At 48.7% G+C, this 21947-nt stretch overlaps 2 protein-coding genes across 4 annotated transcripts in view; one reads left to right on the top strand and one right to left on the bottom strand.

The window, feature by feature from the left end:
- LOC144732090 (RUN and FYVE domain-containing protein 2-like) overlaps positions 1-7675 on the top strand; it is a 24247-nt gene extending 16572 nt beyond the window's left edge. The window contains exons 15-19 of one of the 2 annotated variants that reach the window (XM_078613352.1): positions 275-404; positions 1662-1765; positions 2512-2560; positions 2785-2862; positions 3731-7675. In XM_078613352.1, the coding sequence (XP_078469478.1) occupies positions 275-404; positions 1662-1765; positions 2512-2560; positions 2785-2862; positions 3731-3874 (505 nt within the window). In that variant the 3' untranslated portion in view covers positions 3875-7675. The remainder of the gene's footprint in view (positions 1-274; positions 405-1661; positions 1766-2511; positions 2561-2784; positions 2863-3730) is intronic. The other variant, XM_078613353.1, reaches the window with a different exon arrangement.
- LOC144732091 (heterogeneous nuclear ribonucleoprotein F-like) lies at positions 7455-21848 on the bottom strand. 2 transcript variants are annotated; one of them, XM_078613354.1, is made up of 10 exons: positions 21689-21848; positions 18427-18774; positions 17745-17900; positions 16441-16584; positions 15891-16065; positions 14820-15046; positions 12908-13026; positions 12206-12341; positions 11650-11721; positions 7455-10408 (listed from the first exon to the last, which is right to left on the bottom strand). In XM_078613354.1, exons 2-10 carry the CDS (start codon positions 18689-18691, stop codon positions 10269-10271), a joined length of 1434 nt encoding a protein of 477 aa, XP_078469480.1. In that variant the 5' UTR covers positions 18692-18774; positions 21689-21848; the 3' UTR covers positions 7455-10268. The 2 variants fall into 2 exon arrangements, with proteins under 2 accessions (XP_078469480.1, XP_078469481.1); XM_078613355.1 differs by lacking the exon at positions 21689-21848 and having other exon boundaries at positions 11671-11721; positions 18427-19562.
- Positions 21849-21947: the final 99 nt, after the last annotated feature.

The raw sequence follows: 21947 nt of genomic DNA on the forward strand, positions 1-21947 counted from the left end.
AATGATAGCTCAACGAAGTGGCTTATCATGTGGTCATGTATATAGCAGCCAAATGCTCAAATCGCGTGATTTTGATTCTAAATGTGGAGGCAAAAACCGGACGACCTGGAGAAAAATCCACGCGACAACGGGGAGAGAGACACGTAGACTCCAAATATATCAGGGTCTGGACCGAACCCACAACCTCCTGTATACCAGGCGAGCTAGTTAACATCTCGCCACCGTGGCGCCCTAAAACCGCCCCCACCAACCCTCTCGCTCTGCCGCCTACCAGGACCCAGTTGGAGGCCGACCTCAAGATCGAGCGCGAGTGGCGGCAGGCCCTGCAGAAGGAGCTCCAGCGGGAGAAGGAGGCCGCGGCGACGCTGCAGACCGAGCTGCGAGCCTTGCAGAGCGTCAAGCAGGTGCCGCCCCCGCCGGGCGCCCCGGCCACGCCGCGAGCTCGCGGCCGGAGCGCTCCGCCGTCGTGAATGGGACGATGCGCGCGGCTGTCGTTAATTGGCAGGGTGGGCCAGGGTTTCATTCCCGGCTGGGTGGGGGGCGCCCTTATTCTGCAAGCGCTCCCCCCCCCCACCCTTTTCTGCACGGGTTTTCTCCCGAGTTTTGCGGTGTTCGTCCATCCGACGTCAACTGGTATTGACCAAAACATATCTCTGTGTATTGCCCTTTTTGATTGTCTCTGTGCATCTATGTATCACATTCTTGTCTTGTCTATCTCTGCATCTATTTACTTGTATGTTTTGTCTTTGTGTTCGCATCTCTCCATCTGCCTGTGTTGTACGTCCACTGTCCACCTGAATCTCCCCGTGTCTCTCGGGGGGAGATTCTGTGCACATGATCGCGTCACACTCTGGTTAATCTCTCAGTGTCTTTGTGTCGCTCTCACGCCTGTATCTCCGTTTCTGTTTCCGTGTTGTGTTTCAGTGTGTCTCCACCGTATCTGTCTGTGTCGCTCCATGTGACTGTGTATCGCTCCACGTCTCTCTTGACATGTACGGTTCTCTCTTGAGTCTATCTGTGGCTCCATCTTCCCCCAAATTCACAAGACCCCAGCCAGTGAGGAGACGACTCTTTGAGCACAATTTATAACAACAATTTAGAGTTGTGATACACACAGTATTTGTATAGTTTTCTGCCTCATTTGTGAAAAACTCCAAAATAAAAGTGAGCCACAATCTTCCTTGAGCTGCTTCCCCGTTCGTGCCCGAATCGTAGTGAATGCCGCATCCCGCATCTTGCTTTGGCCGTCTCTACTCGCTGTAATAATTTCAACTCGTAAGAGGGAATGGCTTCGAGGTGCGAAGAACCACAGACAAGCGGGGAAGACAGCCAGGCGGTGAGCCGACTCCAACAATTTCCCAAGCTCTGTGATCCCCTCTATATATGAAGGTTTTATCGGGTGTTTTACACGTGGACGGAAACGGGAGATCCTGAGAAAACCCATTCGTGCGAGGGGGAAACACTCTATCCCATACAGATGGAGCAGGTGGAGTCACATTACACTGTCCCACCTTTTGACGAGCCGGAATATGGCGCCACAATTGTGCGATCCATCAACCCTTGCTGCCTGCACAACGCTGGAGGCAGCGAACGAGTGGTCGCGTGCGTAGCCGCCGCCGCTCTTCAGGCTCTCCCGATTCTCGCCCTCTGCCCTCCCGCAGGAGCTGCAGAGGAGCCAGGAGGAGAACCGGAGGCTCAAGGGCGCGTTGGACGAGCAGGAGCAGACCCTGCAGGAGCTCGGAGGAAAGCTGAGCGAGTACGACGGGCGAGTTCACGCCGACACGACGCCAGCTCGCACCATCGGAGCCCGCGCACACGCATGCACGCACACGCATGCACGCGCGCACACACACACACAAAGATTCCCCTTGTCGCTGTTACACACACGCATAGCACATACATATTCTTGGGTTTTTTCGGTAAAGTCACGTAGGTAAAAAATTTAAATTAATAAAAGTAAAAGTAAAAAAATTAAATTAAAATCACGACGTTTCGGAGGCAATACAAGCTTCCGTCTTCAGGTGGAACCGTCACGGCACGATTGCTGTATCAAGTAAATTTTATTTTTTTACTTTTATTAATTTAAATTTTTTACGAGTGGCGATGTTTACTACACACCGCACCAGGTACTCAATTGAGGCAGAGTCGACTTAGGGGAGGCCCAGGACTGGTTCAGATAATCGTCACTGGTGTTGGCTGTGAGCGGGAATCAAACTCTGGTCACCGGGTTCGTAGCGCAGTGCAGCGCGCTAACTGCTACACCGCCGCACACGTATGCACACACTTTCAAAGGAACTTCCGGCGAGCGAACTTCAAACGTTGGTTTTTGCAAACTGTGTTACAGGCTGCCCGTGCCAGGCGACGGCGAGTAAGATTTGTACATTCAAATCTAAGAAACCAGGCACCATTACCTGCACTCTTGTAAGCTCGCCGTCTAAAGTAACCGCGAATTTCCTGCCCGGTAGTAACGCGTCTCCCCGCTCTGCCGTTTCCCGTAAACTTCACGTTTAGATCAAAGTTGAAGATGGAAGACATCAAGGAGGTTAACAAGGCACTACAGGTGAGTCGATCTAACCTCACAGGGTCCTTTAATGACAGATCAGAAGCGTCCTTTCAATAAGTGTTTTTTTTGTCATTGATATTCCTTGCTGATGATGTATACGCATTGATTCGTGAATGCCGACATCGGGAGGAGGGGTGAATGGCTACATGCGGAGTTTTTTGGGACGGACCGATTATCGGCACGGACGTAACGATGTCGGCGTGCGACTGACGTTGTTGCAGGGTCAGGTGTGGCTGAAGGACCAGGACGCCACGAACTGCAAGCTCTGCGAAAAGGAATTCTCCATCTCTCGGCGCAAGGTAAATCATTCTTATGGTGTGGGGCATTAGATCGGAACCGGTTCCAGGCCTCTCTCCCCCTTTCCTTCACCGACTCATGCTTTACTAGCGCGGTGGTTTCGTTTGGTCAAATAACCCCCCACAGACCTGCCCTCCTGCAGCAGTGAATGTCACCGAGTCTCATGACTGCCGCCAAGTTTTTTTTGTTGTTGCAGTTTACACGTCGTACATTCTCTCGTAGGGAATTGTTATCGTGATACTGTCACGCACGGGGGGGGGGGGTGGCCCACTCTCGTGAGTGACGTCACGGGATCTTTAGCATCCACTGCGAAGCAAACGACATGCTTATTTACACCGCGGTAATGAACTATAAAAACTGTTAGGAAATATATATTTGACCAGATAAGGCTTACTGAGCTATACAGCTCTTTTTCAGAAACGACCTGGCCACATATGATAGCTCGACGAAGTGGCTTATCGTGTCAATTTATGGCAGCCAAATACTCTAAACGCGTGTTGACCCGGAAAAAAATCCGCGTGACCACAGGGGGAGAGAGACACGCAAACTCCAAATATACAGCCGCAGGCGTCAGGGTCGTGATCACTCCCACGACTTCCTGCACACCAGGCGAGGGAGTTAACATCTCGCCACTGCGGCGCCAAATAACGAAGGCGGCGGCTCGATTCGAGCCACGAACCTTTGCTTTAAGCGGGGGATTCACTTCCACCAGGCCACGTTGCAGCCCTGTACGCTATCCAGGCAAGCCTGCGTGTGGTGCAGAGCGTAACAGAGTGGCGTAATGCAGAAACCTCACTTTCTCACCTTCCCCCCCACCCCATCTCTCACCCCGCACCCCGTCCTCACCCCGCACCCGGTCGGCATTTAAAGCACCACTGTCGGAACTGCGGGGAGATCTTCTGCAACTCGTGCTCGGACAACGAGCTGCCCCTGCCGTCGTCCCCGAAGCCGGTGCGAGTGTGCGACCTGTGCCACGCGCTGCTCCTGCAGAGATACTCATCAGGCGCCGTCTGAGCTCACGCGCACGCACGCGCACGCACGCACGTACGTACGCACGCGCCCACGTGCACACATGCCATACGCATACACACAACCGCAGTCGGTGATCTATCCCTCTGCTTAGCGGCACGCTGCTAGGTAGTGCTGGTCGTCCGGGGCATACGGATCGAACGAACGTGTACGTGTCGCGGCGTTGCCTCTGTCGCTGAGGCGATCGGATCTGGCTGAGTTGACCACCTGGATTCGCTAATTTTAAACCGATTCCTCGCCCCGGTGTAAGGTATTTGGCTGCTGTAATTGTCCACGTGATAAGCCACTTCATTGAGCTATCATTTGTGGCCAGGTTGCTTATAAAAAAAGAGCTGTATAGTTCACTGGGCCTTATCTGTTAAAATATAAATAGTTTTTTTTATAGTTTTTAGGAATGAAACTGGGGCCAATTTTCCTTCTACATTGTAGCCCGGAACCTGGGCCTCGGTGCAGTTGCACCACCTACACACTCGCGACAGCGAGTTATTTTTGGGGCGTGCGCGGTGTGCGAATATTGGCTCGCGTGACCCCGTCAAAGCTACCTAGAGGCTTGTTGCTACCTTCACCGCCGTTGGCAAAATAAATGTTCGGATGTAACCGTGAACCCGAACATTGATAATTCTCCGAATCGCGAGCGAGGCAAACCGTTACGTGTCCGTGTACAAGCAAACGGTTGAGGCAGGTTCTGTTAAGTCGGCGGTTTGCTGGTTCGAAAGAGCGTGGGGAAGGTGTTTACAACCCTAAGCCGATGGTGGAAATTCCACATTACTATGGCAGGTGTGAGTGAAGCTTTTGTACAACCACTGTTGACTTGACACAAATTGATATCCATTGAACAGGATTTAATCTCGCTCTAACCGCGGCCCCAGGTCATCCGGGTTGTAAGGTCGTGCGAGCCACTGCACCACTCCCGACGCACGGCAGCTGCCATTCGCCACCAAGTGGCGTTGAAGTCACAATAATGGGATTTGTGCCAGGCTTGCGGGCACTTTGAGGCCACCTGAAAAGTGACAGAGGCCTACCGGTGGTAGATAGCTCATGGGACAATCCAGGTTGTTATCGGCTTCCGTGGCTGGCAGATGCACCAAATACAATCCCAACTACACACACACATCTACATGTATGCACAAGAGCTCAGCAGGGCTGCAGCTGAGCTATGGCTCTTAACACTGCTGGCATTAGTCCTAGCCCATTAAACTGAGGTGCCAATGACGTTGGTGTTTGTGCCCACACTCGGGTTGCCACCTCTGAATTACAGGAAAATGACGGCATATCCCGGCAAGAATGTCTCGCATATGTACACAGAGGGGAGAACTGCACTTAAATGCAATGCCTTGGGTGCTGTATTTTTACTCAAATGACACTGGGGTCTTTATTTTCACATCCTGGGAAGACCACAGATCAAAATACCAGAAATCTCACAGATGTACCAGGACAACTTCCTGATAATGACGTCCTGGGAAAACCGGGACAGGTGGCAACCTCTCGCCCCAACACGCCTGCACATGTTTATCGGGCTCGGCGCTGCGTGGGTGTTGCTCTTTGCTTTTTTGTTGTTCTGATCGTTCATCTCTCGCCTCTGCACAAATGAGGGGTTTAGTTGGGAGTCCCAGGACGTGGTCTCCTTCCTTGGTCGTCCCGGCCGCTAGCCGCGGTGGGTGGGTAGGGTGGCGGATATGAGGGTTCGTTTGATTCCGCAGAGACCCTCTCGAGCGCGTGCCGTGCACGCAACGTTCAGCCAACGGTTATCGTCCGCGTTACTGACGTCGCTCCGTTTCGGAGGAAGTCCATTCCACGGGTGCGCTAACAACCGCTGCTGCTACTACTACTGGCATTATTGCACGCGCGGTAATTTTGGCGCGATTAAAGATGCAACTCTACCAACAAACGGGTGTTTTTTTTTTAAGTCCGAATCAGAATCTTTATCTTGGAGGGAATCTGATGAGCTATGAAGCTCAAATTCACAGATGTCCAGCAGGGGCTGGGTCAGCAAGTTACAATAAATGCAATGTGTACATACCTGATTAGGCATGTAAACAATTTAAATGCCTGGCAGCGAACCGTGCATACGAGAATTGATTGTTTGCGATGCCGATTATACGTGGTGTAAATTTAGGCAGAGAGAATGAATACAAGTGGACGTGTTAGAAGAAGAAAAAACGATCCAAATGAGATGGCAAAGATGAGACGAACAAAAATATTCTCGGACCAGGACCCCAAATCCCTGATGATGAAATTCTCTTGGGGAATCATTGCACGGCTGGTTTCCAGACTTGTTCGCAGGCTGACACCGTTTATGAAGCTTTGTTCTTGAGGTTGACCTTGCAATGACTTTTCAGGACTACTCGAATGACACTCCACACCGATTTTCATACACCACCACTGCAGTCGCGAGCTAAAAAAGTTACAGCAGTAACTCTGCAGTGATATCATTGGACGGGACATCTGAAAGTGAAGTCTTTTTTTTCTTCTCCATTAACCAAGCTCCGTACTCGTACAGGACAGCCCACACACCGATGCGTAAATAAAAACACGAGCAGTTTTAGTTTTTTCGGTTGCGTGTTTGTGTCGGCATGGGTGAGTAACAGCAAAGCGCAATATTGCAATCTCAAAGCGCGGTAGAAATTGTAACAAGCGCAGTTGTCGAAGGCGCGGGAAAAACCCGCGGGCAAGCGGGAAGGCAACCCGACTGAACCTGTGCCAACAATTTGCTTGACCTCTGTGATCCTATATTGAGATGCTGGCCAACGCCATGAATGTCGGTTCTGTTCGGAGTATCTGGGGGACTCCCGAAAGCCGTGCCTCCACTTGCCGATGCTTACAAACGGCAGTCCCAGCTGTGGTGTGGGGGGGGGGCGGAGTGTTTGCGATGGGAGTGCCTTGGTTGCATCGCGATGCTTAAAGCGCGGGGTCAAATGACTGAACTGATTTTTCGCACGCTGAAGCCAATGCATGCTAGTTTTTGGGCCAGAAAAACAATGAATCTGAATTGTCAATACAAATCTGAGTGCTTTTATTCTACAAATAAATATAACAATCTATTTAAAATATAATACGATTTAAAAATGTGTATTTTAATATTCTAAGTGTATATAGTAATTTACAGTGGTCAATCCACTGCCGGATGACAGCCTCCCCACACAGCGGCAGTCATGAAATTGTTTGACCATACTTCACCATGCTGGTCAGTGCGAGATGGTGGATTAGTACCGGTTAATGTAATATCACTCACCACCAATGTTAGCTATGGCCAGTGATTGAAGCCTGCTATGCATACCAGAGCAGCCCCCAAACCCTGCCCCCAAACTTATACTGAAATAAAAACTATTCGCCAAGAACAAAGTAAAACACGAGATTATAATTTTACACGTTACCAATATGAAATGGAAAAGCTAATTCGTGTTGTGGTGTATTTGCATGTGAGGGAGTTTAACGTTCATTGGCTTCAGCAGTGTCGTGGGTGAGAGGACTTGTAAATGATATTTTTATATGTGTATAAACTAAATGTTTATTTTACAGCATGCCAGGTAGAGGGCTACGTGCGTCGATGCTGACCCAAATGAGATTTTGTCGAGAGCTGTATTTTTTATTCGGAACGCCAACATTTTACAGAAGTCAAAACATCAACGCATGTCCACCGGGGTTGTGAATAAAGCTGCTTGAGACAATTTGCACCATCGTTGGCTTGCTAAAAATGTTTCTGTACAGTTGGGTCAGAAAAGATGAACATTTCAATCTGTCACGTTGGTTGCTTTAGGTTTTCTGGAAATAAAATTTTGTAGTTGACTCCCCGAGTGTTTTAATATTTTTTTTAACCATATAAAAACACCACGTTGCAGTAACCTTGGTTTATTAAAAGACAAGGGGGGACGGGGGGTGCTGGCTTCCAGCTGAAGTCATTTGTATCAAAATAATTGTTACGCCATCAACAAAGCTTTGCAACCGATACTTGCAGTATGTTGAAATACAAAATTAACACGTGATATTTCCTACAATTCCAATTGTGGTATGTGATGTCGAATCCATTTTAAGAAAAATTCTGAGTACCCTGTCACGCCCCGAATGGTTGCGAGAGGGATTTTTCAATGGATTTGCCGAGTCAACCCAATACAGTAAAACCTTGGATTGCGAGCATAATTCGTTCGGGAAACGTGTTTGTGATCCAAAGCACTCGTATATCAAAGCACTCCTATATCAAAGCGCTCGTATATCAGTTGTGATCACGTGACGCTCGGCAGACAAAGCGTATACGTACTATTCGTATTGCAAGACCTCGCTGATTTATCAAATTAATATAAAAAAATTGTGCTCGTCTTGCAAAACACTCGCAGACCAAGTTACTCGCAATCCAAGGTTTTACTGTATTTTAATTTTGTAGAAATTGAATTTTTCCAATTGAAGCCAAAACTAAATCTAAATATTGGGGTTTGTTGTGCAGTCATTGACAACCGGGGGGGGGGGGGGGGCTCCTTTCTACACTTGAAACAGCTTCATCACAAGTGGCTGCCTCGTTCTCTTGAGCCACCCTGACCACCTCATAGAACTTTCTAGAAAAAAAAATTCCCAGAACACTTGAAATTAACTAAATTGTAAAAACCCCAATAAACAAGAACACAGTAATTCAAAGACACAGGGCTCTCAGTCGATGCTCACCCAGTGGCCCCCTTTCTTGCCAAACTGCTGTTCAAACACAGACATGTAATGATGCACTTACCCATCAATATCGATTCTTCAGCAAACGATAGATTTTAAAAAATCATGTCTAAGAACTTCATACAGGTCAACCCCCCAAATATGGAAATTACATTTTATTACTCGTATGTTATGGGCTCACATCGTCATCCCTGTCGTCACTTGTCGGTGTTACGTTAACCAGTATTAAAAATAAAATGTATCAAATCACAATTTCTTTTTTTAGAATTGCCAGGAAGGCAGAAAGTAAATTGTTACGACTGAAAGAGACAACCTCTTGTCCCGAACAAATGATATATTGACACCAAGAACTGACATCAAGGGGGTGAGTGAACAGTCCATGGCCTAACAGGGGCAACAAAAAATTGTGAACGTGTGACAATATATACATTGTGAAGTATTTACTATTTTCAAAGCAAAAGGACTAACGGTCATTTCTTTACCGCCGCTCGCACCACCATTCTGCCTTCACTTTGAATGCCGTATCAACTCTGAACACTTTTTTTTACTTGGTTAAACACGCATGTGTATAAAATAGAGACCTCACCATTGGCTGCAAGCCTCTTCCCCCCTCCCTCCACCACCGCATGCCGACACTGGTAGCGCCCAGACTCACCAACGCGTGGCACTGGAAATAGCCCAAGTCTCCAAGATTTGGGTTGGTCCACTATTTTGGGGACTGAGGGGGGGGGGGGCAGGGGGGGGACCGACGGGACAGTTTCCAGCGCAGCAGCGGAATCTAGAGTCTGGTCGCTACCATCGACGGCCTGTGAGGGTGCGATGTGAGCATTATATAGCACCACCGTTGAGGTCTTGGGTTTACTCCCATGCACATTCACACGCAGTAAGTTTGAGCGTTAACCTGAAAAATGGTTACGTGTGGAAAATCCAGAAAAATATGGATACAACACTTAAAAATGAAGACGAAACTTGCCAGACCTGGCCGAGTGTGTCCACAACGAGGGAATCGAGGGATCGCTTGCCGGGAAAACGCATCATCCTGCTGCAACGCGCCCCTGAGTTGTGATCGCGTGTAATGCGGCCAAGTGGGGATTAAAGCCTTGGAATAGTGGTGAACCAGATGCATTATTACCCTTCTAATGGACTAATATTGAAGAAGAAACAAGTGTCATCAGTCACTTACTGACAGGGCAGACTTTTTCATCACAGGAAAGGCAGAGGATGGGGGGGGGCAGGGATAATTTCACAAAAACGGGAATGGGCCCTGTACCATGCTTAGAGGCTACGATACATTCGGGAAATTTTAGAATCGTCACCGGCAATGCATTTACTGTGCTGACCAACTGTGGCAACTGGGTACCAGCAACGGGCATGGAGTCTCATGGGATTTGTCTTGTCAATAAAAAACAATGTTGAAAAGTTTTTCAAGAGCAATGATTGGCCTACGTAGCGATGTCCAGTAGTCGTGGGACCTCTCTGCAATGCGATGGCAGTTGACCATTTCTTGCAACAGAAATGCATCGCGGCGACCGCCGCCACCATTGTTGATTGCCAGCAATGACTGCCTCTAAAGTTGCCCCGGTGCATCACGGCTTCAAGGGCACGCGGAAAACAGGACAGCACTGAAAGAACCAAACGAGATAGCGTCGGGGCGCTTCTGTGCAAGACAAGAAGGGACCGCACTCACCCCCCACCACCACCCCCCCCATCTCATCGGCCCTGCAGCTCATTTACGATCGCGGTCGCGATCTCGGTCACGGATCCGATCGCGATCGCGGTCGCGGTCCCTGTCGCGGTCCCAGCCTCCGCCGCGCCGGCTGCTGCTGATGCTGGAGCTGTAGCATGCCACGCCATTCGAGCCACCTCCTGGCAGATGATGGGGGGGGGGGGACACGACATTGTCAACTTGTAGTGATTTTGTTGCCAGATCGAGCGACATTTTAGATTCCCCAAGTGACATTTTCTCAAAGCGACTAGCGGTAAATCTACATACACATTTGAACCTTATGGCGGGAACCCGTGGTCACATAAGCCCCCGGCTCTTGCATAAACACTATATTATAATGTAAAATATTATAATGCAAACATAATATTATAATGTAAAGAAAAACTTTGCTCTTTTTCACCAATGGGTTTGAAGGATGGTGGCAAGTGTTGTCTTGTTAAACGATGCCTTTAAAACTAAAAACTACTTACCTGCAGTACCGCTATTTAAATACACTATCTAAAAAATTATTTACACCCCTGTCAATCATCGTGTTTCTCTGGATTTGCGCTGTTCATATTGTAACAAGCGTTTATACAAATGTTACTCTACAGAGTAGTGGGTCGCCGCTCCTCTTATCCGCATGTGAGGACTATGGCTTAACCGCAAAAAAACCTATCTGCACAGATGCATACGGACAAGAGAAGTATGATCAAACAGGAGGAATTAACGGTGCAACGCATCTCATCTGTTAAATATCTGCACGTAATAGGATTGTCATCGATTGATCCTGGCTGCAGACATTGGTAGGTCACAAATAATGAAGATAAGAGAGCAGTTTCACTGTATTATGCATAACGTTATGACAAATAAAGGACTTAAGTCGTGTAGGCAGTTTGAGCAGCTTTGGATTAGACTTATGATCCTGCCCATACCCGAGCATGGAGTGCATTCGCTTGTTCTGCTCTTCCGCGCATTCGTCCTCGCTACGCTTGGACGACAACAGAATGATCCGCGCCAGGTGGGTCGCGGCGTTTATGTGCGCGGTGGGACGGAGTCGCCAAAATTGAATTACGATTTAGACTTCCGTTTATTCGGGTCACCGGGGTCCCGCCATAAGGTTCATTTCAAGAGCGTATTAAGCATCCTGTTGTATAAGTTTACTATGTTGTCAGTCAAGTAAAGTTACAGCCTTGCGATTGCTTGATCGCACCACTTTTGGCAGAAGGAAACATAACATCGCCAACTGTGAATGGGTTTAAATTTGGTCTTCGTCAAAATAACAGCGTTCAGCTAGGAACATAGAAATAGCATAGTACACCATCCCTCTGAATTATCCCCGTTTTTCAAGGGCACGGTGTAGGTAGTGAGTGCAGGCGTGCGTGTGTTTTTATGCCCTCACGGGTTTCTGGGCTCCGCTCACCGTAGCCCCTGTGCGCCGTCGAGTTCAGAAACAGCTCCACGTAGCGGTGTTCTGCAAGAAAGCAGAATCAGAAATCTTTGTTAATGCCAGAGGAATCGGGTTAGCTATAAAGCGGACGGGCACAAGCGACCACATCTCACACGGGGGGGTTTCAGCGGCGGCGATGACGGCAGTGACGGGAAATGCCGATGGTGGTGGTGGATGTCGATTATGGCGATGTTGATGGCGCTAGCGGCGGTGGTGATGTACACGATGGTGTTGGTTATGGGGCACGGCTGTTGGTGTATGATGGGAGCAGCTGTGATGCTAGTGATGTGTGTAGTCATGTGAATGGCTTTTATGGTAACAAATGATGTACACAGTGGTGATTGGAGTAAGTAGTCACGTCAACGATTGAGATGGTGATATTTTTGTTGTGAGTTGCGGTAATGTTGCTGCTGAAGATAGTGACACTGGTGATGCCGGTGGTGTTGACGACAATGACAGCGATGATGATGATGATGCAGAGCCACGTTGTTGACATCGGCGGTCTCACTCATATGCGCCTTGTCCCTTGCCATGGCGCGCACTGCGTCATCGTGCGTCGCGAAGTCGACGTCCGCCTCCCCCGTGGCGCGTCCGTTCACCTCGTACTCGATGTGAACCCTCACGGGCGCCAGTGGCAAGAAGAACTGCGCAAACGGCGGCATCGCGATGGGCCGCACACACGCAACAACACCGCCACCACCGACGGTAAATTGTCAATCCTTCCACAACAACCATTGCCCGCTTCCATCATCTTTGTAATGCAAATAACAATAGTTATCCATGGCACGATTTATATGGGTTGTGGATTGACTGTTTTCTCTCTAAAGAACACATGACGTGTGAAACAAGGTATATCTCATGCAAATATTCAGAATAGGCTTTACCCTTTCATGGAATAAAACACGTGTTAAGATGTTTAAACACAAAAGAGATACCTTTTGCACGTTTGTTTGCATGTTTTGCCCCAAGTACGTGTGGTTTCCATCCCATGCAAAAGGTATCTATTTGGCGTTCGAACATTTGAACACCTGTTTCATTTCCAGAAAGGGCAAAGCCTATTTTTTATCATTTTTATACCGCCAAAAAAGGTCCCATACACGGTACATCTGGCCACGTTATATCTACAAAGAGATGCTTTAGTTTTTAGGTTTGCGTGACTTTGCTGCAAGCATTCTGGTTTTGCTCCGGCCGGCTGGGTTGAGATCAGCACCTCCAGGATGTCTTCCTCGGTGCTTCGGAAGGGGATGCCGCGCATGTGCACGCAGTGGCCCGTGTTGGTCTGGAACGTGCCCGCTGAGCCGTAGCTGCTATAGCTACGGCCGCTGAAACCTGTCGCGACGGGGGCACAAACAGTTAAAAGTAAAAAAAAAAATTCGATTTAAAGCTTTCGTGACTGCAGGGATTCATCTTCTTGGTTCTTTCGGTAAAGTCACGTAGAAGGGAAGTAATAAAATAATAAAAATAAAACATAATAAAATTATTCTCACGACGTTTCGGCCACAACGCAAGCAGCCGCCTCTCGACAGACCTGGTTTTCACCTGAGGACGGCTGCTTGCGTTGTGGCCGAAACGTCGTGAGAATTATTTTATTATGTTTTATTTTTATTATTTTATTACTTCCCTTCTACGTGACTTTACCGAAAGAACCAAGAAGATAAAAAAAAATGTCACGTTTAATTGATTACCCCGTGGCGCCTTCGTGGCATAGATACAAGGCCATCCAAGGCTCCGAAGGAAAAAAAAAACGCGTGCAACTTTGTTTGCACCAGCCACCAACAATATAAAATCTTCTAAACAATAGGAATCTAACAATGTAACTCCTGCGCTCCCCGCCATGGTTTGAATTGTCAAGATTCATGGTTTGATTTAATAATCCATTCTTATTTGTGTGGTTTGATCCGTCTCGTTGGTTCCACTCGGCAGAATATTTTTCTCTGACCTGGAATGGGCCCTTTGAGATGAGGCTTTTTTAACAATATAAAGGGAGAAATATTATTTGGGTCTTTCGGTAAAGTCACGTAGATAGGTTCAAAGAAAATAACAAAATAAAACAAACTACGACGTTTCGATCGCAACACAAGCGGTCGTCATCAGGTAAAAGGGAAAAAATAAAATTTTCCTGATGACGACCGCTTGTGTTGCGATCGAAACGTCGTAGTTTTATTTTGTTATTTTCTTTGAACCTATCTACGTGACTTTACCGAAAGACCCACAGAATATGAATGCCTGCAGTCACGAAAGCTTCAAGTCAAGATATAAAGGGAGATAATATAATTAATGTAAAGTGTCATAATCAAACCATAAAATCATAAACAGGAATATGGGAATTAACACAATGGAAATTGGCATACAATTTGTGTAACTGCATCATTTATGAAGGATTCCTACGCAGATAATTTGATGCTTACATATATATTTAAGGGTAATGAATTGCTTTTAATCGATTAAATCGACGAATGAGGTCATATCTGGCATTGATAGCAATGTTGAAAATAACAAAAACGCGATCAAGGTTTGACACCAGAGTTTGAAGAACTATAATGACATTTGTACATATACTTGGCAGTGTTCCGACAACACGGTGGAAAGTGAAAGATGGCAATAATGAGACTGATATTGGCATATGCGCTGTAAAAACCAGGGAGATGTTGCAAACCACAGTAATGAGGATGACAAGATGCACTTTAGGACTACTTAGAAAAATGACAAATTAAGGGACGAGGAAGAAGTCAAGAGTGGTGGTACCCATCTCCAGAAAGGCTCAAAGAAAGCTGACTTAAGATGGCTTAGGACGTGTGGTGAGAGGAATATAACATCGCAGGGAGAAAAAACGGTGAACACAGAATCGGAGCGTGGAGAACGAAGGGCAGGCCTAGCAGGTGCAAGCAGTCAACCAGGACGCAGTGACCTGTTGAGAGAGGCTGTGGAGATGGCTCAAGATAGGAATGAGTGCCGAGGACCAGGGCAGGCAGGCAGGCAGCTACCCAAACATCATTAGGGGGAATATGGCAGGGAAGAGAAACAGTACTCAATGCTCATTTCCTCGGTGCAGCCCGCCCCCCACACACGTTGCTGCCCATTGTCCCAAACGACACACAGCCAACAACGGCGACGTAGCTCACCAGCGACCGGTCGCAGACGATCGTAGTTTCGGTCCGGCCCGTACCCCCCACTGTTGCCTCCGCTGTAGCCTCCGGCGTAGTTGCCCCCGTGGACCCCGCTGCTCCCATAGGAGCCCCTTGGGCTCACGCTGGGTCGGTCGTAGGGCCCACGCCTCAGGGCGTGCCGGCGCGCAAGCTCGTAGACGCCCCGGAAATCCCCTCGGCTACAGCGGAACACCTCCACGTACCTGAAAGAGTTTGAATATTTTGTGTTCAAACACATCAGCGAACGTATTTACTTGCAAATAACTCCGTTGGGTAAAGTCACGTGGCAATGCCGCCCCCCGCAACCCCCCCGCAACCCAACTGGCACATTAACGCTCACTTGCGGGCCAGTACATGTGTTCATGTTACGCCGCACGGGGACAGATAGGGGGCTGCCCTTAGGCAGGCCACAGCAGGACATTGGAATGCTCAGATGTGGTATAAAGTTTCCAAAGCATTTGTCCTATAAATGCAAATCCTTATACTAAACAAAATAACTGGGCGATTTCCTGCAGCTACAAGAAACCACCAAGATCTCTTCTCTGTGGACCAGAGCGATCTCTGGTTCACAGAGCAGAGGTTAACCTGCCATTCGAGAGTCGTGTTCATCACGTGACAGTCAAACCGATGTATTAAACTGATATTTTAAATTCTCAGAGATGGGATTTAGCCAAATGAAGTCCAGCATCAAATTAAAAATGTTTTTTTGGGTTGCAAAAGTCCTTTTTGCTCTGGATGGTCCACAAGTTGAGCAATCCTTTGATAAATTTTGCCAGTTTTCAATAATAGTAACACAACTTTCAACTACAGATGTGTTTATACCGCATCATCTTTAAAAGTTCTAATTCCCACACCCGCCCTGAACCCCCCCCCCACCAATCACGGACAAATGGAGCTAAAGCATAAACGCTTTGAACCTCGGTTGGAAAGCGAATATAAAAAAAGAAAATGTGTACGTTGGTTATCAACTTTATCGAGGACACCACCACACACGTGCACAAATGAACAAGCCAACGACGACAAACTGAATGATTGACCAGCCCGTACCGGTGGCCCATCTTCTCCTTGTGCTTTCCGAGCGCGATGTCGGCCAGGCTCTGCGACACGAACTGCACAAAGGCCTCGCCCGTGCTGCGGCCCTGGTGGTCGAGGGGGATGACGATGCCATCCGGCGAGATGTCGTACGGCGAGATGTTGTACACAGCGGAGGATCCTTCAGTGGCTGCACGCGGACGCGAGGTCGCACCCAGTGGAAGTTAAGAGTTTCTTAGCAACCTCCTACAACTATCGCACCTCGGATTAGTGCGGTTGGCTAAGTTTCGGTGCGAAGGAAGTTCAACATACATACGTACATATATTGTGTTGAAAAGTGTTGCTTTAGTAGGTATTGTGCCAGAACATATTTTGCGAGGAATGCATCTTAGCTTATTTAATGGGACACAATGGGTAAATACATTTCGATATACGACTTTCCAATTAAGATTCCACTTTTCAAGAACGCAACCCAAACGTACATCAAAGTACGCCCGTACTGCCATTACGTGGCAACTCTAGCACCGACTGGTGGTGCCAGGTGACTACGGCCAGAATTCCTCACCGGAGAAGAACTTGACGATGTCCTCTCGCGTGCACCCAAAGGGGAGTCCGCGCAGCCGCACGCAGCCCTCGAGCGACGTGTCGGGCTGGCTCGGCCCGTTGTGAGCCAGGGCCCACTCCAGCTCGCTCTTCTTCGACTTGAACACTGCACGCAGCGGCGTATAGGAGGGCGGTGTCCACACCGGCCACGTAAACAATTTTCCCCCTTCCCCATCATCACACGGTCCATGGGAAGATAGCCCGTAGATCAGAGGTCGCAAACGTGTTTAGATTCCTTACCCGTACCCGGCCGCACCAGGGTCGCAAACGGGTACCCGTACCAGTACCCTACCCGATACCCGGCTACCCGTACCCGGCCGTACGGGTACCCGATTGCGACCTCTGGGATGAAGCCATGTTGCAGGCGCGGGTGGGTTGATTCTAGGAACTTGAATTGTGAGAAGAGACAAGACGTTGGGAAATGAGTGACAAACGGTTACTCACCAGTGACTCACGGCCTACCCGTACCCGGCCGCACCAGGGTCGTAAACGGGTACCCGTATCCGTACCCGGCCGGGTACGGGTAGCCGGGTATCGGGTCGGGTACGGGTATCGGGTACCCGGTTGCGACCTCTGCCATAGATGTCCACTGCACATTTCGTTGTTTACACTTTGCTCTGTCTTGTGCCAATATGCTCAAAAGTAGTGCCACATCTTTCTGGCACTTATCTCTTACTAGCTTTCCTACCCGGCTTCGCCCGGGACTTGGATTCACCACGCCCGGCCGCCTTTGTCTCCCCAGTAGCGATGTTCACACACCACACCAGATACTCGTTTGAGGCCGAGTCGACTTAGGGGAAGGCCAGGACCGGTTCAAATAGTCGTCACCGGTGGTGGCCGTGAGCGGGAATCGAACTCGGGTCGCAGGGTTCATAGCGCAGCACGCTAACCGCTACACTACAATGCGTTACGCTTCCACGCGCGGGTCACATGACAGATTTGACGTCACAGCTCACTTGCCGTGCAAAAAATAAATGCATTATTGAGCTCCCCCCCCCCCCCCCAAAAAAAAACGTGTATTTTTATAATTTTTGCATGGTGTACAGTCTGAAAAATACCCACATGGCAAATTCAAGTTTGTTGCATGTCATGAAGTATGCTAAACATTTTGGACACACATAATCACAACTTTGCCTTATGTCGTCACGCCATTCTCTGTTCGATCTTCCTCTTTCCGGTTCCTTCCATTTTTCCCCGAACAAAAAAAACCCTCAGCCCAGCTAATTTATGAGGTCACCGTTCGACTCGTTTTGTGTTTTTACGCACCCTCGATGTAGCGGTGGCCCATGTGCTTGCGATTCAGCTCGAGAGCACGCAGCATGTCGTCCTCCGTCTCCAGCTGAACGTACGCCTCCCCGCTCGCCCGCCCGTCCCGCGTGTTGATAAACTCCACGCCCGCCTTCCCGTTCATAAGCATGCAGCCTGGACATGACAATACATGCGTGTTCAATTACGCTAGTTTGAAGAAAACATTTCTTTAGAAGTGATTTTTGTGTTTAGCTTGTTGTCCTTCACTCTGAACGTCCGTTGAGCACGGTTGGCTACGTATGATGCAAAAGTAGTTTAACATACAATTTCTGCTTCAATTTACATTGGTTGTTTTAATGATCATTTAGTTATGGACGAACTGTGAGAAATGGTCCTGGGAAAACAGATGTCTTGAGGCATTTTGTCACTTATCAAGGGAAATGCGTGTACAGCTGAAGTTAAATCCAAACCTGGCGTCAATTATAATTACACTTACAGCAGCATTGTTCGCTTAAATTACAATTACATTTTGATTGCAATTAATGACACATTACAGTTACAATTGTAATTGACCCTCGGTCTTATTAACACGTCCACGTTACCCTGTAAAATAAAACTTGACGTAAAGCTACTCATGGGTCTGCCTTGTGCTTGGGTGCTTGTGTGAGTGGCAGTGCCATAACAGCCACCATGGCCGCACCAGAGAAGAAATCCAGGAGTTCTTCGGCAGTGCAGGTCCACGGGAGGCCACGCACGCGAACCACGAATCCTTCGGGGTCGTCCCAGTGTGCGTCCCGAGGGTCTCGGCGTTCTCGTGAATCCTTCCTCTCTCTCGAGTCTCGCCTGTCCCGCAAGTCTCTCCTCTCACGCGAGTCTCTCCTGTCCCGCAAGTCTCTCCTCTCACGCGAGTCTCTTCTGTCGCGACCATCTCGCGAATCTCGCGAATCTCGCGAATCACGCGACATGACGGCGCTTTTGTCTTCCGCTGCTGGCGATGATGCTGCGGTCGCTGGCTGCCCACTGTGTCGTTACTCCAAGACTCTCCCCCCTGCGGGTTGCAGCACGGGGCAGGCAAGCTTTTTTGCTGACGCGACCTTTGAGCATGAATCTCCATTCACCCAACGTCCACCCAGCCGCAACCCCAGCCCCCTTCCGAACCACCCAGGTCGCACCCATCCGGCCCCACTGCAGCCCTCCCCAGCCACCGCCAAATCCAGCCATGCCCTTTGAGGGAAGCTGCACTCCAAATGCTCTCCAGCCACGTTCACCCAACCCAAGCCATTCCCGACCACCCCAATTCCAATACATACCTTTCTCAACCACCGCCAATGCTCTCCAGCCAGCTCCTCCCAACCTTTCACCAGCATCTCCACTCCAACCCAACCCTTTCCCCAGTGACATCACGCTCTCCGGCAACCTCCACCAAACCACCTTCATGCCGATGTCGTCCAACCACCTCCAACTCAAACCCCGACCCTCCGCCCAACCCAGACCTCCACCAGTGGAGCAGCTATTGAGTGTGCAGGCTGTGAAACATTACCAGGGCCCACGTGCCAAGCTATTAAGGGGGCAGAAATTGAAGAGGGGGTCCCATTTCATTCTTTGCACAGGGCCCATGCCCACCGCATGACGCCACTGACCCCTTCCCAACCACCTTCACCTCAACCACACCCCTTGGCCCACCCACATTCCCTCCCCAACCAGCTCCATCTGCCTCCACTCCCCATCTCCAAACCTTTCCAAGCACCTTCACTCCAACGCTCTGCAGCCATCTCCACCAAACCCCTCCATGCCATCTCGACTCCAGCCCCCAGCCCCACCCAGCCACTTCCACAATCCACCCCATCCCACTCATCTCCATTGCAGGCCAGCCCACCCACTTGCCAATCCCAGCCCATCCAATGTGAATCCCTCGCCACCACCGTCGCCCTCCCACGCCACCCCAACCGGCCCCACCCCCTCCCGCACCAACCCCTCTCCGGCGTTTAGACATCAAAGGGCCCCCCCATCGTTTCCCCCCCCCCACCACCACCATCATCATCCCTCCCACCTCACCACTTCCCTTCCTCTAAAACTTAAAAACACACGCGCACACACAGACAAAAACACAAACAGCAGCGTAAACATTAAAAACACGTGCAATACGATGCGCAAATAAGAGCAGCAAAAAGAAAAGTCCACGTCGAGCCGAATGGTCGGTATGATGTGGTCAAGGACACACGAAGCTTCCTTAGGCATGTGCCGGCACATCGATTACAATCGATTATGGCGATAACGATTCGTGAATATGATTAGATTATTTAACACGCAGTAGGCATTCGCGACCAATATCCATAATACAAGTTTTTTTGGGTTAAATCGCGTAAATGTGTCGTTGAACCCGCCACCACCCGACAGCCAATTATTAAGGGTTGTCACGTAAAGAGAACATGAAAATTCGTTACGAGTAGACAGGACATTTCGATTTAAAGCTTTCGTGACTGCAGGGATTCATCTTCTTGGTTCTTTCGATAAATCTTCTTGGTTCTTTCGGTAAAGTCACGTAGAAGGGAAGTAATAAAATAATAATCCTCCTCGCAACACCTATATAAGCTCCTAGCTTGATAATGTTCTCATTCTTCGCCTGAGGACGGCTGCTTGCGTTGTGGCCGAAACGTCGTGAGAATTGTTTTATTATGTTTTATTTTTATTATTTTATTACTTCCCTTCTACGTGACTTTACCGAAAGAACCAAGAAGATGAATCCCTGCAGTCACGAAAGCTTTAAATCGAAAAAAAAATCTTTCGATAAAGTCACGTAGAAGGGAAATAATAAAAATAAAACATAATAAAATACAATTCTCACGACGTTTCGGCCACAACGCAAGCAGCCGTCTTCAGGTGAAGAACAAGAGGACGGCTGCTTGTGTTGTGGCCGAAACGTCGTGAGAATTGTATTTTATTATGTTTTATTTTTATTATTTTATTATTTCCCTTCTACGTGACTTTACCGAAAGAACCAAGAAGACAGGACATTGTATAATTTAAATGCATTCATTAACCCCCCTCACCCACCACGTAAGGGACTCACAAGTGACACATATAGATCCATCCCTCTATTTAAAAACGAAGCAGGAGGATGTATTCACAAATCTGCCTGTCGCCTGATGAAGCTAGTTGTAATTACTGGCGAAACGTCGTACTCGGATTGTAAATGTTGTGGATTTAGTCTCCAACACACTGGTGTGGTGCTGTACTAGTAACGAATTGGCATGTTTTGCTGACGCGACTAACCTTACTTAATTGGCTGTGTCGGGTGGTGGCAGGTTTAACGACACATTTCGATTTACACGATCTAATCCAAAAAACAATTCCTGTATTATGAATGACCAGGTTCGTCCGTGCATATATACGTTCTCGTCAATCCACTGCTGGATGAGGATCTTCGCACGCCGTGCAGGTTATTTATCCATACTTCCCACGCAGGCAAAGTGCGGGTTTGGGAGGCACACAAACACGACGATTGATTATCCTGCTGCGCTGACACAAATCAACATTTTGTCATAAGCGCAGCCCCCTTACAGGAAACCTGAAACAATATATTGTTTAACCGAGCTTGATACGGCTTTGCCTTCGATTAAAATAGCGTTACAAGTCTTCCCAATGAATGCTGTCCCACAGCGGACCTATGCGGCCACTGTTTTAGTTCGACAACGCATAATTTAAAGCCATTTTGTCACATGCGCAGACCTTACACGAATCCGGAGACCACCAAAATTAACGGAGTACGGTGCAAAGATTTACTTCGATTAAAAAAGCGTTAAATTATTCCCAACAAATTCGGAATATCGCTCAAGCGATTGGTCAATAAAGGCGAGGGGGGGAAAAAGGCTTCAAAAAACGCACGCAAACGTGTAGGCCGCGAAGCGAATTCAACTCAAAACCCACCCCCGGAGGCAAAGCGAATGAAAGTACGATCTCACCCAAGCCGGCCCTGCACCGTCACCACTCTCGTTGTTCAAGAGAAATGAAAGCAACAGCGACAGTGTTCCTGTTTTTCGTGCTTTTTGTTTAAAGTTTGTGGGACGGGAAGCGATAATTGAAGGCCGCCATCTTACCTCACTCCACCGGAAGCGACTGAGTCGGAGGGGGGAGGGCGGCCCCTCAGTCACTTCCGGTGGAGGGTGCGAGGGGGAGGGGCGCGAGACTCCTCCCCCTCTGCGCTCACCCCGCCTCTACCGG

This window comes from Lampetra planeri, chromosome 41 (assembly GCF_965212315.1).
Source record: "Lampetra planeri chromosome 41, kcLamPlan1.2.h2, whole genome shotgun sequence".
Lineage (NCBI taxonomy): Eukaryota > Metazoa > Chordata > Hyperoartia > Petromyzontiformes > Petromyzontidae > Lampetra > Lampetra planeri.

What these genes read in the sequence shown, in the direction of transcription:
- LOC144732091 (XM_078613354.1), bottom strand. Translation starts at nt 18,691, where the DNA reads ATGTCGCGTGATTCGCGAGATTCGCGAGATTCGCGAGATGGTCGCGAC. An exon ending in ACTCCTGGATTTCTTCTCTG is followed by an intron (nt 17,901 to 18,426) that starts GTGCGGCCATGG and finishes TGTCATGTCCAG; the next exon opens with GCTGCATGCTTATGAACGGG. An exon ending in AAGGAGAAGATGGGCCACCG is followed by an intron (nt 15,047 to 15,890) that starts GTACGGGCTGGT and finishes AAACTCTTTCAG; the next exon opens with GTACGTGGAGGTGTTCCGCT.